The sequence below is a fragment of the Pantherophis guttatus genome, chromosome 16 (genome assembly GCF_059756535.1).
Source record: "Pantherophis guttatus breed Tessera chromosome 16, ASM5975653v1, whole genome shotgun sequence".
Classification (NCBI taxonomy): Eukaryota; Metazoa; Chordata; class Lepidosauria; order Squamata; family Colubridae; genus Pantherophis; species Pantherophis guttatus.
Genome location: NC_142078.1, coordinates 10,768,316 through 10,784,913, shown reverse-complemented (window position 1 = coordinate 10,784,913; position 16,598 = coordinate 10,768,316). Strand labels below are relative to the sequence as shown.

At 44.8% G+C, this 16,598-nt stretch overlaps 1 protein-coding gene across 5 annotated transcripts in view; it reads left to right on the top strand.

Moving 5' to 3' along the window:
- CACNA1B (calcium voltage-gated channel subunit alpha1 B) overlaps positions 1-16,598 on the top strand; it is a 194,213-nt gene that overhangs the window by 142,701 nt on the left and 34,914 nt on the right. For all 5 annotated transcript variants that reach the window (XM_087879713.1, XM_087879715.1, XM_087879717.1 and 2 more), the window contains 10 exons: positions 533-662; positions 2,464-2,523; positions 3,584-3,690; positions 9,679-9,775; positions 10,975-11,135; positions 12,681-12,818; positions 13,368-13,569; positions 14,678-14,842; positions 14,951-15,061; positions 16,064-16,147. In XM_087879713.1, the coding sequence (XP_087735839.1) occupies positions 533-662; positions 2,464-2,523; positions 3,584-3,690; positions 9,679-9,775; positions 10,975-11,135; positions 12,681-12,818; positions 13,368-13,569; positions 14,678-14,842; positions 14,951-15,061; positions 16,064-16,147 (1,255 nt within the window). The remainder of the gene's footprint in view (positions 1-532; positions 663-2,463; positions 2,524-3,583; positions 3,691-9,678; positions 9,776-10,974; positions 11,136-12,680; positions 12,819-13,367; positions 13,570-14,677; positions 14,843-14,950; positions 15,062-16,063; positions 16,148-16,598) is intronic.

Genomic DNA, 16,598 nt, shown 5'->3' with positions numbered 1-16,598 from the left:
CCTTGTTGAGTGCTGGCTGAATTGATTAGTTAGGGAAGGGGGTACGCAAACATCTCAAGATGTTGTTATATCATGTCAACAGAAGCTTGTTTATCACATTGGGTGCTCTACCAGAGCCTCGCGACTACCGTGTTTCCCCGAAAATAAGACCAGGTCTAATATTAGCTTTTGCTCCAAAAGATGCATTAGGGTTTATTTTCTGGTAGGTCTTATTTTGGGGGGAAATATGGAACTAAATGAATCCGTCTGGCTGACAATCTTAGCTGGGGCTTATTTTGGGGGTAGGGCTTGTATTACAAGCATCTTGAAAAATCATGCTAGGGCTTATTTTCCAGTTGGGTCTTATTTTCGGGGAAACAGGGTACTCTAGTATGCTAAATGTTGACCCAAACCATTAACATTGTCCTTTGGCCATCCAATGATGTATCCACTTTCCAATAGCCAATACGGTCGCTTTGATGCGGCCCTGTGCGATGGGGCCGCACCTTCCTTGACCTTTCCTATCTCACTGCTCTCTTTGGCTCCTCTGCAGGATCCGGTGCCTCTGTCACTACATTGTCAACATGCGTTACTTCGAGATGGTCATCCTCTTTGTTATCGCACTCAGCAGCATCGCCCTGGCCGCCGAGGACCCTGTTCAAGCGGAGTCGCCCAGAAATGAGGTGAGAGATGCAAGTTCAGAATGAGTTGCGGGAAGCTGTCCAGCTCTAGAGGAAGGTCTCTGCATTGGGGTGGAGCTGAAGATAGCAATAGCACTTAGACTTATATACCGGTTTCAAAAAGGCTGAGTCAACCTTGACCTGGTCAGGATCAAACTGCGGGCAGTGGGCAGAGTCAGCCTGCAATCCTGCATTCTAACCACTGCCCCACCATGGAAGGAAGGAAGGAAGGAAGGAAGGAAGGAAGGAAGGAAGGAAGGAAGGACTAGGGCTAGGGCTAGGGCTAGGGCTAGGGCTAGGGCTAGGGCTAGGACTAGGACTAGGGCTAGGACTAGGACTAGGACTAGGACTAGGACTAGGACTTAACCCTTAGACTCGGAAGGATGGAAGGCTGAGTCAACCTTGAGCCAGTGGGACTTGAACTGCCAAACTGCTGGCAATTAGCAGTCATCAGAATTAGCCTGCAATGCTGCATTCTAACCACTGCACAACCATGGCTCTCCGCTTTGTCTTCTTCTGCATGTTTCTTGGGTCCCTGTTTTCAGGCACTCAACCTGCAGTTTTCTGCTGCTTGAGTGTGGGATGGAGATGGAACTGATTCCTGTTGCCAAGACAACCAGGCCACCAAATATGGATCTGAAAGGGAATGCAATTCCTCTTCAATGCATATCACCATTTCCTAGAAGATAGGGATGCCTCCTGAGATCTTCTTGGGTGGCTTACAAAGAATGGCCAGTTGCTTTTTTCTCAAAAGTGACTTCTGTCTAGAATGCCTGATCAAGCACCAGTGGGTACCAATAGCAATAGCAGCAGCAGTTAGACTTATATACCGCTTCATGGTATTTTACAGCCCTCTCTAAGTGGTTTACAGAGTCAGCCTCTTGCCCCCAACAATTTGGGTCCTCATTTTACCCACCTCAGAAGGATGGAAGGCTGAATCAACCTTGAGCCGATCAGGATCGAACTGGTGGCAGTCGGCAGAATTAGCCTGCAATACTGCATTCTAACCACTGTGCCACCACGGCTATCAATGCTTCAAAAGACCAGCTCCTAACCTGATCCTTTAAGACAGAAGCATGTCTCAAATCTTAGAGCAATACAGATGATGAAACATCCCAATAGAAGAAATCTATGTGATTCTTTATATAGAATATAATTTATATCTAATGAGCCGTGGTGGCGCAGTGGTTAGAGTGCGGTACTGCTGCCTGCTGGCTGCCTGCAACTCACCAGGCTCAAGGTTGACTCAGCCTTCCATCCTTCCGAGGTGGGTAAAATGAGGACCCAGATTGTTGGGGGCAAGAGGCTGACTCTGTAAACAGCTTACAGAGAGCTGTAAAAGCACTATGAAGCGGTATATAAGTCTGCTATTGCTTCTTTCCTTCCTTTCCTTTCTCTCCCTCCCTTTTCTCCTTCCTTCCTTCCTTCCTTCCTTCCTTCCTTCCTTCCTTCCTTCCATCCTTCCTTCCTTCCATCCTTCCTTCCTTCCTTCCATCCTTCCTTCCTTCCTTCCATGGTGCACAGTAGTTAGAATGCAATATTGCAGGCTAACTCTGCTCACTGCCAAGAGTTCGATCCTGACCGGCCCAAGGTTGACTCAGCCTTCCATCCTTCCGATGTGGGTAAAATGAGGACCCAGATTGTTGGGGGGCAAGAGGCTGACTCTGTAAACCGCTTAGAGAGGATCTGTAAAGCACTGTGAAGCGGTATATAAGTCTAAGTGCTATTGCTATAATGTATTTTTCTTTGGATTCAATTTACTTTGGGCTCCTTTTAACTTTTGAACCACTCCTTCTGTTTTCAGGCTCTCAAGTACCTGGATTATATATTTACAGGTGTCTTTACCTTTGAGATGGTGATAAAGGTAAGAATCTTTCTCCAGATATGCTTAGGAGCATATCTGCAGAGGAACAATTACACAAGCATGACATTGGAGGACTTATTTGCATATTTATAATCATTGTATTCCTATGAAATCCACGTGGATTTTTGAGGACGTGCAAGAATACACATGAACCAATGAAGGAGAATATTTGTAGCTCAGGGTTTAAATAAGGGGTCCCTGGTGTTCTGTGAGCTTGGTTGTTTTCTTGCTGATGTTTCATTATCCAACTGGATAATATCATCCATGCTAGAAAGGAGGGGAGTTTGGAGAAAGGAGGAGGAGGAGGAGGATTGTGGGGTTCCTTGGTGCTCTCTGAGCTTGGTTGTTTTCTTGCAAACATTTCAATACCCAAGTAGATAACATCATCAGTGCTAGAAGACAGGGGTGAAATCCAGCAGATTCTGGAGAACCGGTAGCAGAAATTTAGAGCAGTTCGGAGAACCGTTAGCGGAAATTTTGAGTAGTTTGGCTAGCCCCAGAGTGGGGTGGGAATGGAGATTTTGCAATATCTTTCCCCCAGGAGTGGGGAGGGAGTGGAGATTTTGCAGTATTCTTCCCCTGCCACGCCCACCAAGCCACACCCACCAAGCCACGCCCACATAACCAGTAGTAAAAAAAAATTGGATTTTACCACTGCTAGAAGAGAAGGGAATTTGCGAGGAGGAGAAGGAGGTGGAAGAAGACTGTAGGTTCCTTGGGTGCTCCCTGAGCTTGGTGGTTTTCTTGCAAATGTTTCAATACCCAACTAGATAACATCATCCGTGCTAGAAGAGAAGGGAGTTTGTGAGGAGGAAGAGGAGGAGCAGCAGCAGGAGGAGGAAGAAGAAGACTGTAGGTTCCTTGGTGCTCTCTGAGCTTGGTGGTTTTCTAGGAGAGATGTCACGACCCAAATTGGCTACCATCACCAGTGCTTTTGAAGTCCACCAAACTATTAAAAACAATAGGGACATCTACCTTTCTCCCCCTCCCTTTTTTTCCTCCTCTCTGCGTCCTTCACGTCTTTCTTTCTCTCTCTCTCTCTCTCTCTTTCCTTCTGAAGATGATTGATTTGGGACTCCTGCTGCATCCCGGTGCCTATTTCCGTGATCTCTGGAACATCCTCGACTTCATTGTGGTCAGTGGAGCACTTGTGGCATTTGCCTTTTCGTAAGTAGCTTTTCTTCCTGAGCTCTGATTTCCTGAAGTGGAAAGCAGAGCGATGCTGTGCTTGGGGGGAATTTTTTTTTTTTTTTCACTGCCCTCCTTACCTAGAAGTTCCCGTTTGAGTTCAGTGAGCCGGAAGGGATTTCTTCAATGGAAGTTAAGCAGATTGTTTACCATTAGCATCCTTTGGTGGTGGGTGGCGGTGGGGTGTTAAAGACGCTGAGCTTGTCAGCTGGAGAGCTGACATCCTGGGTTGGAGATCCAACGCCGTGAGACTGGGTGAGCTCCTCTTCTCGGCTCAGCTCCTGCCCACTTTTCCTGACAGTTAAAACAATTTCCTGACAGTTGGAACAATTAATCAGTGGGACAACTTGCCTCCAGAAGTTGTAAATGCTCCAACACTGGAAGTTTTTAAGAAGAGATTGGATAACTATTTGCCTGAAGTGGTGTAGGGTTTCCTGCCTAAGCAGGGGGTTGGGCTAGAAGACCTCCAAGATCCCTTCCAACTCTGTTATTCTATTCTATTCACTTGCAGTTTGAAAGCATACAAATGCAAGTAGATTAATAGGTACCACAGTGGTGGGAAGGTATAACAGCGTTCTATATAGACATGCTGGCCACGCAAAATTGTCTTCAGACAACGCTGGCTACTTCAGCCAAGAAACAGAGATGAGCGCTGCCCCGTTAGAGTTGGCTACAACTGGAAGGGGAATCATGTCCTTCTTTTAGCATAAACTAAAGTGGGAATCAGGCTTACGGGAATTTATAGCTCAGTCAAACTTGCTGAGGTCCCATCCGTGTCAATCATGATAATATCTAGCTCTCTCTCTCCCTCCCTCCCTCCCTCCCTCTCTCTCTCTTTAAATGCCTCCTGGACCTCCTTGTAATTGTAAACCATTGAATAATTCTATCACAAACTATTTATAATATTTAAATGCCCTTTTGGGGAATCTATCCTTCTCAGTGAAATGTTTTTATTCTCTTCGGCATTGTCATCTGTGCTACGATGGAATTAGTTTTTTCCGGCCATCAGAATCCAGTTCCCGTAGACATCTGCAACGAATTCCCTTTCCTGTAACTTCTTTTCTTTCTTTTTCATCTCACTGGTTTTCTGAAATATTCGGGGCTCATTTGCTGAATGAATGAAATTCTTGGTTTACACAATTTGGAATCACAAACTCACTCAGGGTTGGGCTGGGTTTGTACGGGGTGTGGGTGGGGGAAGCTAAAACTAACCAAGTTTAGGATGTTTTACAGACACCACACAAGGTTGACCATCTCAATTGTTTTTGGGTGAACACAGAACTAATGTTTGCTTTGGAGTTGATCTTTCTGGGCTAAAAGAAAACTTACTATTTGAAGTAGAAATGTAGTCTGCTTCGGAACATTCAGAGTAGTTTCTACGTCATCTTTTCTGCCCCAATGGAGGAAAAACACTTGTGAGACACAACTTGTTTGGGATATTGGGAATTGTTTCAAAGGTCTGATCCAACGGGGTGGATGAATCTCTTCGCTTTGAATCCACTCTTCACTTTTATATCCCAACCCTGCAACAGGAATCATAAAAGTAGATTGAAAGTGACCAAGATACTACATCCAGTTTTGGTCACCACGATGTAAAAAAAAAATGTGGAGACTCTAGAAAGACTGCATAGAAGAGCAACAAAGAGGATTAGGGGACTGGAGGCTAAAACATAGAAAGAAGAACGGTTGCAGGAACTGGATATTTTTAGTCTGATGAAAAGAAGGACGAGGGTTGACATGATAGCAGTGTATTCCAATATCTCAGGGGCTTCCCCAAAGAAGAGGGAATCAAGCTATTCTCCAAAGCACCTGAAGGCAGGACAAGAAGCAACGGGTGGAAACTCATCAAGGAGAGAAGCAACCTAGAACTAAGAAGAAATTTCCTGACAGTGAGAACAATTAATCAGTGGAACAACTTGCCTCCAGAAGTTGTGAATGCTCCAACACTGGAAGTTTTTAAGAAGCTGTTGGATAACCATTTGTCTGAAGTGGTGTAGGGTTTCCTGCCTAAGCAAGGGGTTGGACTAGAAGACCTCCAAGGTCCCTTCCAAGTCTGTTATTTTGTATTCTGTTAGATGTAAAAAAAAATGTGTTATTTTGGTGATAATGAACACAAGCGTGTATTTTTACTTTTCCTGGTTACCTGGGAGGGTGGATAGGCCTGGTCTCCAAATTCTCACCCATTTGTCCCCAAATAGGAGTAGCGGGGCGTCTTTCCTGAAAACACAACCATCGTGTGTGTTCTTGGGGGTTGTTGTTTGGATTATTGTCTTCCTTGTGGCTGACTCTGCTCTTTTTTTTGTGTGTGTCTTCCTTTCACTGGGATCGTCTCTGTAGGAGTTTCATTGGGTAATACATTATTGCTCTCCCTTGTGGCCTTGTTATTGCCTGCGGATGCCCGTGGCCAAAACCCTTCTTGTCCATTCATGTTACAATCGTTCCATTGACTGCTCTCACCCATCTTGTTCTTCATAGTCTGGTTAAAAGCTCAAAGAATTCATTTCCTCCAAATTAGGAAGGGCCAACCCATAATCACCAGTCTTCAGGTGTTCTGGTGATGGGGTCCCTTTTTTCTTGTCTGAGTCCCACCATGACTTGTCTGAGTCCCACCATGACCAGATACCAGTGGGGCATCTTCTGCTCCTTTCTTTGGGAGCTCTGTTTCAACAACCATTGAACCTTCTCAATGCAGAAACAAGAAGGTCAGAGGCAGGTCCGGTCCAGTCATTCTGCTGAATATAATTCATAGTTTTACAATAGAATTCTTTCTTGGCCAAGTGTGATTGGACACACAAGGAATTTGTCTTTGGTGCATATGCTCTCGGTGTCCAGAATAGAATAGAATGGAATGGAATGGAATGGAATGGAATGGAATGGAATGGAATGGAATGGAATGGAATGGAATAGAATAGAGAATGGAATAACTAGAGAGTAGAGTAGAGTAGAGTAGAGTAGAGTAGAGTAGAGTTGAGTAGAGTAGAGTAGAGTAGAGTAGAGTTGAGTGGAATGGAATGGAATGGAATGGAATGGAATGGAATGGAATGGAATGGAATGGAATGGAATGGAATTCTTTATTGGCCAAGTGTGATTGGACACACAAGGAATTTGTCTTTGGTGCACACGCTCTCAGAATCATAAGGTACAATACTTCGTGATAGTCATAGGGAACAAATAAGATATCAAATCATATTAGGAAACAATCAATATAAATCGTAAGGATACCAGCAACAAGATTACAGTCATACAGTCATTAAGTGGGAGGAGATGGGAACGATGAGAAGATTAATAGTAGTGCAGACTTAGTACCTAGTTTGACAGTGTTGAGGGAATTATTGGTTTAGCAGAGTGATGGCATTTGGGAAAAAACTGTCCTTGTGTCTAGTTGGTCTGGTGTGCAGTGCTCTATAGCGTTGCTTTGAGGGTAGAAGTTGAAACAATTTATGTCCAGTTTGTGAGGGGTCTGTAAATATTTTCACAGCCCTCTTTTTGACACGTGCAGTAGGCAGGTCCTCCATGGAAGGCAGGTTGGTAGCAATTGTATTTTCTGTAGTTCTACAGAACTACCCTCTGAAGTCCGTGTCTGTCTTGTTGGGTTGCAGAGCCAAACCAGACAGTTATGGAGGTGCAGATGACAAACTCAATCATTCCTCTGTAGAACTGGATCAGCAGCTCCTTGGGCAGTTTGAGCTTCCTGTATGATCAAGAAATAAGTGCTTTTTTTTTTCTTCAAGAGGCAATTGGACTTTCTTTGTTTTTCCTTGAAGATGTTTCGCTTCTCATCCCAGAAGCTTCTTCAAAGGGGGTTGGACTAGAAGACCCCCAAGGTCCCATCCAACTCTGTTATTCTATTCTTTATTTTAATTTACTGGATAAATAAGGACCCACGATTCACATTCTGAAACAGAGAATGTGTTTCACGTTGGGTCAGAGCATGAAAAAAAAAACAACAAAACCCAACCCAACCATCATATTCTTGCCTTCAGAAGTTGTGGGAGCTTCATCTCTGGAAGCTTTCAGGAAGAGATGGAACTGCCATCGATCAGAAATGGTGTAGGGTCTCCTACTTGGGCCGGGGGGTGGTGGTGGTTGGACTGGATGACCTCCAGGGTCCCTTCCAACTCTGTTATTAATGTATTCCATCTCCGAAATGTTCCTTGTCTAACCATCACGCCCATTTCTTGACATCCATTCTTCTGCATGACTGACCCAGCATCTTGGCGTTGCTTCCTCATGACGGGCACGTAACCCGTGGGTTGATTCCATGGCTCAGCATGGTTTGAGCGGAATGCAATCCGAAGTGGCCATCAGGGATCCTTGGCGAGATGAGATTCGAGCTATTTTTCTCTTCATCTGAGGGCAGGGAGGGTGGTCCTGCCCCTTCTTGGTTTTTGCCAAGGAGGAGTTTTAGGGTAGTTCTCCATGACTGTCCACAGCTTATTTAATGGCCATTCGAAGTTACAAATACTAGAGCTGTGGTGGCGCATTTGGTTAGAATGCAGTATTGCAGGCAAACTCTGCCGACTGCCAGCAGTTCGATCCTGACCGGCTCAAGGTTGACTCGGCCTTCCATCCTTTCGAGGTTGGCAAAATGAGAAACCCATATTGTTCGTGGGGGGGGGGGAATAGCTTCACTCTGTAAAACCGCTTTAGAGAGGGCTGTAAAAGCACTGTGAAGCGATATATATATAAGTCTAAGTGCTATGGCTATTAAAGAACGGATGCCAAAGGAGGGACAGAATGAAATGCCAATGATAAAAAATATATTAAATTGAATTGAGGACCCAGTTTGTGGGGGCAATAAGCTGACTTTGTATAAATATACAAAAGGATGAAGGCTATTGCTGAGCACATTGTAAGCCGCCCTGAGTCTCCGGAGAAGGGCGGCATATAAATCAAATTTTTTTTAAAAAATTGTTAAATTGTCCTACCCGGCAAACTTGGCTGTGGCAAAATGGTCCCAATTCTGTTCTCGGAATGCCCCCGATCTTGCCATTAATTGCAACTCTGAAACTGTGGATGAAATTCCTGTCTCTTTGAGGAGAAACAATTGTGCAGATTTTGTACAGTTTGGGTAGCACTTTTCAAGGAGACCTGTATGGCCATGTATGCAAAATGAAGGCTTATTTAAGTCAACGAGTAAGAACGGCGACAATCTCAGAGCAAGCCGCCCACTCTTGAGCTCCCGAGCTTGATTCCAATCCCCCGAATGAGATAAAATTGAGCGCAGTTTTATGTCATTTGATGGAATGTTTGTCGACCATTCCAGTGCCTTGCGTTTGTTGGCTGGGCCGTTTGCAACTGGGGTGGAAACGGGTAGAACGATACCGGCATGAAAACGAAAGAAACTTTTTTCCAGGGTTAACAAAAATCAAAAAGCCATTGGAATCTTTCAATGGTGTTTTCCAAGCTTGATTTCTGTTCCATATTATCTGCAAGAGAAGAGAAAATGTTGCATTTTGGGGTGTTTCAAAGAGAGAGGAAAAAGGGACGCGGTGGCTCGGTGGCTAAGACGCCGAGCTTGTCGATCGAAAGGTCGGTAGTTCAGCGGTTCGAATCCCTAGTGCCGCGTAATGGGGTGAGCTCCATTACTTGTCCCAGATTCTGCCAACCTAGCAGTTTGAAAGCAGGTAAAAAATGCAAGTAGAAAAATAGGTACCACCTTAGGTGGGAATGTAACAGCGTTCCGTGCGCCTTCTGTTTAGTCATGCCGGCCACATGACCACAGAGAAGTCTTCGGACAGCGCTGGCTCTTCGGCTTTGAAACGGAGATGAGCACCGCCCCCTAGAGTTGGGAACAAGTAGCACATATGTGCGAGGGGAACCTTTCCCTTTTAAAGAGAGAGGAAAGGGAAAATATAGCAGATTGGAGGGGAAATGTTATATATTTTCGTAGCAGTGAGGACTTTGGAGTGAGTTGGCCCAGGACCAAATCCTCTTCTTCCTGTCATGATTTTTTATTTTTTGCAGAGGGAACAAAGGGAAGGATATTAACACCATTAAGTCCCTCCGCGTGCTACGGGTCCTTCGCCCGTTGAAAACCATCAAACGCCTACCCAAACTGAAGGTAAGACATCAACAGGTGCGGCACAATCGTTCCACTGACTTAAAATGTCAGAGTGTTTACAGCGTGACTACTATTTTGAGACAACCCAAGAGCAAAATACAGGACACAGAGGTTTGTCTTGCAAACAGTGGTTTATATACAAGACTTCTATATACATACATACACGTGGTAGGCACATACCAGGCAAGCAATCAGTCTTCAACTCTACACAGAGAACTACAATGCAGATAGAGCACAACGAGGAGAGTGATACACGAGGAGAGAGAGATACGCCCTCCCATGGCCTCCCTTATATAGACAGCTTCTTAAAGCAGCAATAACCCTGTTGACTCATCCTCAGTCCATCATCCTGGTCCACAGCCTTACAGCGGCTGCTCAGCTTTAAATCATCATTACCCTGACATAAGACTACCTGTGTTTCCCCAAAAATAAGACCCTGTCTTATATTTCTTTGAACCCTGAAATAAACACTTGGCCTTATTGCCATGCGCTCAAAAGCCCAATTGGGCTTATTATCAGGGGATGTCTTATTTTTGGGGAAACAGGGTACCTGTTGTGACCCAGGCCCAAATAGTTAGTATTAAATACAAACAGTTCGAAAACAAACAGACTTTATTAGAACAGCTGAGAATTAACTCATACTCAGCGTAGTCCAAACTAAATTAAAGCAAATTCTTCAAAACACCATTGTTCAGTTTATCGCTAACCTTGGGATAATTAGGCAAACTGCCAAAGGCTTTTCTTGGCAAAAGTTCAGAAGCAGAAGACGCCGACAAGAAATGAATACAGCGAAACAAGAAGCAAATCTCTCAACGTTGTTTTCCGGCAAAGAGGCCAGGAAGCGTTGCTGGTCTTTTAAGCCTTATGGGAGGGGCCAATCATCTCTTGGCCTTACTCCTGAGTCGTCCTCTCTGCTTTATCTGTTCCTCTGCCTCTCAGTCTCTGGAGGCTCCGAAGTCTGCACATCACTCCCCGATGGCCCTGGCCCCATCTCTGCCTCCGACGCAGAGCCCTCATCTGGGCCTTCCCCAGCCTCCAGGACTGGCCCCTGTTCTTCCTCAGCCTCATCGCTGTCCGATTCCGCTGCCAACTCCACAGGCTGCGGGCGGACCACAACAGTACCAGAGGAATGGTAAGTTGGAAATCTGAACTTGATTTTCTGATTCCGAAACGGTCTTTTTTTACTCCTTTTCGCGCAGGCGGTCTTCGACTGTGTGGTGAACTCCCTGAAGAACGTTCTCAACATCCTCATTGTCTACATGCTCTTCATGTTCATCTTCGCCGTCATCGCGGTGCAGCTTTTCAAAGGCCGGTTCTTCTACTGCACCGATGAATCGAAGGACTTGGAGAAAGACTGCAGGTGCCACAATATAATGGCAGGTTAGGGCAGGGCTGGAGTGGAGTGGATGCAAAGGCTTCCAGGTCTCCATGTAGCCAGAGGAGATATTAATATTTTTTTTATAAAAAAAAAGGGAAGAAAAATGACTCATCTTTAATATCTTTATTAAAAATGCAAAACAGTCCTACAAACGTTGTGTCAGACTTCGATGCTATCTCAAAATGAATGAATTTCCAAACTGCCAATTTTTAAGGAAATCTTTTCTTTAATTGAGCACAGCCACCGGATCATGACTCGATGCGGACAAGACTGACCTTTTGCCCCCCAATCCCTCCCTTTCCGATCCCCAAATCTCTGCTTCTCATTGGCTATCTTCCAAGTCATTCTTCAGACTTCTTGTCTCGTCATTTCCCAGGAATGTCTCCCCCCCCTCATTTCCACGACAACCTGACTTCAAAGGGATTTAGCAGGCAAAAGTTCAGAGCTTATCTCTCTCTCTCCTCTGCTCTCTATGCCAGTGTCGAAACGCTGACACGTTGACTCCTCCAGGACTTTCCATAACAAAATAACAGAGTTGGAAGGGACCTTGGAGGTCTTCTAGTCCAACCCCCTGCTTAGGCAGGAAACCCTACACCACTTCAGACAAATGGTTATCCAACCTCTTCTTAAAAACTTCCAGTGTTGGAGCATTTACAACTTCTGGTGGCAAGTTGTTCCACTGATTAATTGTTCTCACTGTCAGGAAATTCCTCCTTAGTTCTAAGTTGCTTCTCTCCTTGATTAGTTCCCACCCATCGCTTCTTGTCCTGCCCTCAGGTGCTTTGGAGAATAGCTTGACTCCCTCTTCTTTGTGGCAACCTCTCAAATATTGGAACACTGCTACCATGTCTCCACTAGTCCTTCTTTTCATTAAAGTAGACATACCCAATTCCAATTTGCTTCAGGAAAAATGCAAAATCGGTAGGAAAAATAGATGAAATGACTGTTATTCACACACCCCACCCAAAATGATACAGGAACTCTTAGATAGGTTTAATAGCCTTCCTATTTTAGAGTTTCTTTATTTTGATGAAGAACTCAAGGGCCATTTGCAGTGTTTAAATTTATCCAGAGACCCTTCGCTGCTGAGTTGCAAAGTGTCCGATTTTCAATGTAAAATAGCTAAAAAGGGGCTGGTTTTGAGCATTTTGGATGTATGTTAAACTCAATGCAGCAGTTTTCAATGTGAAATGTTTTGTTTGGCGCTCAAATGTTTGAGGAAAGTTCATTTTGGGTTTGAAACTGAGTCCTTGGCACTAAAAAGGGGCATTTTCAATTCCAAATAATTCAGATCAATCCCAAACAATTCAGATCAATCCCAAACAATTCAGATCAATCCCAGACAATTCAGATCAATCCCAAATAATTCAGATCGAGGCGGTGTTGCAGTTCTCTACCCCTGTGTGAGCTATGCCAATAATTTTAATCAGGGCATTGCTCGTGAAAACACTGTTGAGAGAACCAATCCTCCATTTTGACAGGCTTGGATATGTGGCTTGTTTAAACACCATGTTTTGTCTCTTCCAGAGGCCAGTATCTGGCTTACGAGAAGGATGAAGTGGAAGCTCAGCCCAGACAATGGAAGAAATACGATTTTCACTATGACAATGTTCTCTGGGCTCTGTTGACCCTGTTCACAGTCTCCACTGGAGAAGGATGGCCCACGTAAGTTTGCGCCCTTGGTCATCCTTAGCTTTATTCCTAATTGCAGTCTTGTAAAGCATGAGAAAACCTTTTTTGTGAATTTGAAGCTTTACCTTGATCTCATTTCATCTCCTCTCTTCCTTCCTTCCTTCCTCCCTCTTTCTTTCTTTCTTTCTTTCTTTCTTTCTTTCTTTCTTTCTTTCTTTCTACCTTTTTCCTTCTTTCCTTCCTTCCTTGTTCTTTCTCTCTTTCTCTCTCTCTTTCTACCTTTCTTTCTCCTTCCTTCCTTCTTCTTTCTTTCTACCTTTTTCCTTCCTTCCTTACTCTTTCTCTCTCTCTCTCTCTCTTTCTATCTTTCTACCTTTCTTTCTCCTTCCTTCTTTCTTTCTAACTTTTCCTTCCTGCCTGCCTGCCTGCCTGCCTCTTTCTTTCTCTCTCTTTCTTTTTCTCCTTCCTTCCTTGCTCTTTCTTTCTTTCTTTCTTTCTTTCTTTCTTTCTTTCTTTCTCTCTCTCTCTCTCTCTCTTTCTACCTTTCTTTCTCCTTCCTTCCTTCCTTCCTTCCTTCCGCAGTGTTTTGAAGCACTCTGTTGATGCAACGTATGAAAACCAAGGCCCAAGTCCTGGCTACCGGATGGAGATGTCGATCTTTTACGTCGTCTATTTTGTCGTCTTCCCGTTTTTCTTTGTGAATATCTTCGTAGCTTTGATCATCATCACCTTCCAAGAACAGGGCGACAAAGTGATGTCTGAATGCAGCCTGGAGAAAAATGAGGTACTTTTCTCTGATCGGAGACGTAGTGCACACCGATTCCCCTTTCTCTAGGATTATGTGGTTGAGTTTGAACATTGAGTGGTAAATGTTTCGAACCATTTTGGGGGAGAGAATCATGCCTAAGTTTACAGGATTTTTTGCTTCATGCACGCTGTTGGTCCAGCTGTAGAGATCGGCTAACATCTTAAGGCCGATCAGATCGTGACATGAAATGTGTAACTAACTATTTGCTCTAATTGCAAGGTCAAGGCCCGGTGGCCAGATCTGGCCCGTGGAGTGCTTAGATCTGGCCCGCAGGGCCAGGGGTGGGCTTCAAAAATTTTAGCGAGGGGTTCTTTGCCCGGTTGCTGGGTGGGCGTGGCTATGGTGGGCGTGGTCCAGTTGGCCTCCTGCACCATGTTGGGGGGCATTTTTGCCCTCCCCGGGCTCTGGAGGCTTTCCTTGAGCCTCCGGAAGGGCGAAAATGGCCTCCCCAGGCTCCGGAGGCCCTCTGGAGGCCAGAAATGGGCCCGTTTCCTGCCTTTCTGAACTTCCAGTAGGCCCATTTTTCACCCTCCCTGAGCCTCCATGTGTGCCCTGCACTTACCTGCATCCAAAACGGGCCACTTGGGGACTCCTAGGAGGGGCAAGGTGGGCAGGGCCAGCCAGGAGTGGGATTTGGGGGTTCTCTGAGGTGCACAGAATCTTAGCTAAAGGTTCTCCTAAACCCCCAGTAGTCACCCTGGAAATAGTGAAGGACGGGCCCATGATGCCTATGCCAGAGAAAACGAAGCTCATGAGGGCTGCATGTGGCCCCCTCAAGCTCGGTTTTCTCTGGCAGAGGGTTGCAGGAGGCCGTCGCAGCTGAAAACGGAACTCCGGAGCCCCATTTTCGCTGGCAGACAGATTGGGCCACCACAGGTGCCCCCCCCGGACACAAGTAATGTCATGCTGGCCACGTCCACCCTAATCACACACACACACCCCAGATCAAACACAACGCTGATGTGGCCCTCAATGAAATTGAGTTTGGCACCCCTGCTTTGGAAGAAGACCAGGAGGAAGCAGAAGTGAGATTGTGTTCTTGTGACTTTCTCTTTTCACGTTGCTCTTTTCTCTTCCCTTGCAGAGAGCCTGCATAGATTTTGCCATCAGTGCCAAGCCTTTAACCCGCTATATGCCCCAAAACAAGCAGTCATTCCAGTACAGGATGTGGAAATTTGTGGTGTCTCTTCCTTTTGAGTACTTTATCATGGTCCTGATTGCCCTGAATACCATTGTCCTCATGATGAAGGTTAGCAACATCTGGGGTGATTCGTGAAGGACTCCCGTTTGGGGTAATCTTGACCTATTTTTCTGCTTGCTGCAACTTGACTTTTCTCCCCTCCACCCCTTAATTTAGTTCTATGGTGCCCCCGAACCCTACGAAGATATGCTGAAATGCCTCAATATTGTCTTCACCTCCATGTTTTCACTGGAATGTATCTTGAAGATCATCGCCTTTGGTGCATTGGTACGAACTTTATGTCTTCACTGTCAAAGTCAAGTTCTCACTTTCCATACTCATTTCCAAATATTCTATTCTATTCTATTCTATTCTATTCTATTCTATTCTATTCTATTCTATTCTATTCTATTCTATTCTATTCTATTCTATTCCATCCCATCCCATCCCATCCCATCCCATTCCTATTCCTATTCCTATTCCATATTCCATATTCTATTCTATCGTTCTCCATATTCCATATTCCTATTTATCCAGTGGTGAAATTCAATTTTTTTTTACTACCGGTTCTGTGGGCGTGGTTTGATGGGCGTGGCAGGGGAAGGATACTGCAAAATCCCCATTCCCTTCCCACTCCAGGGAAAGGATACTGTAAAGTCCCCATTCCCTCCCCACTCATGGGGGAAGGATATTGCAAAATCTCTATTCCAACCCCACTCTGGGGCCAGCCAGAGGTGGCATTTGCCAGTTCTCTGAACTACTCAAAATTTCCGCTACCAATTCTTCAGAACCTGTCAGAACCTGCTGGATTTCACCCCTGTATTTATCCTATCCTATCCTATCCTATCCTATCCTATCCTATCCTATCCTATCCTATCCTATCCTATCCTATCCTATCCTATCCTATCCTATCCTATCCTATCTTGTCCTGTCCCGTCCTGTCCCATTCTATATTCTACATTATCTATTGTATTCTATTCTCTATTCTAATCTCTAATCACTATTCTCTATTCTCTATTCTCTATTCACTCTACTCTACTCTACTCTACTCTACTCTACTCTACTCTACTCTACTCTACTCTACTCTATTATTTACCCTACCCTACCCTACCCTACTGTTACCTATCCTATCCTATCCTATCCTATCCTTCCTTGGATGTTGGAGCAACTCAGTCTCCCACCTTGCTTCCAAGTAGCTCTACTTCTGAATTCTGTATCACTCCACTGTTGCTTCCTTTTGGTCAAGAGCTTTGAAAGGGATCTGAAGAATCTTCCCTTTTTCTCTTCCAGAATTATTTTCGCGATGCCTGGAACATTTTTGATTTTGTCACAGTCTTGGGAAGTATTACTGATATTTTAGTCACAGAGATTGCGGTGAGTACCAATTGGAGACTTGTTTTACTTTAGCAAACCGGGGGAAGGGATCTAGAAAATCTTTTAGGTAGACCTGTTGGGGGAATTGTAAATTTTGGGGCGCTAAGACTAATATGGAGATGGGTAAGTGATGAAGATACACCTTGAACTGCTTCAGAATAGAATAAATATTATAAGGTCTTCTAATTCTCCTCTCTTGTATCCATATTTATGTTTTGTGACCTCAAAGGGATTTTGCAGCGTTCCTGATTCTGGGTCTATCATGCTTGACACGATTAATTATGGTCAACATCTATTACTTAAGGCCCAGATGGGCAACATGTGGTCTCCAGATGTTGCTACATGACATCTGGAGGACAGCATCTACATTGAACATTCAGCCAGAATGCCTGGGTCTTCTACCATGGTTCAGCAGCATCTGAAGTGTTAGAGTTCCCATGCTCCCAGGAAC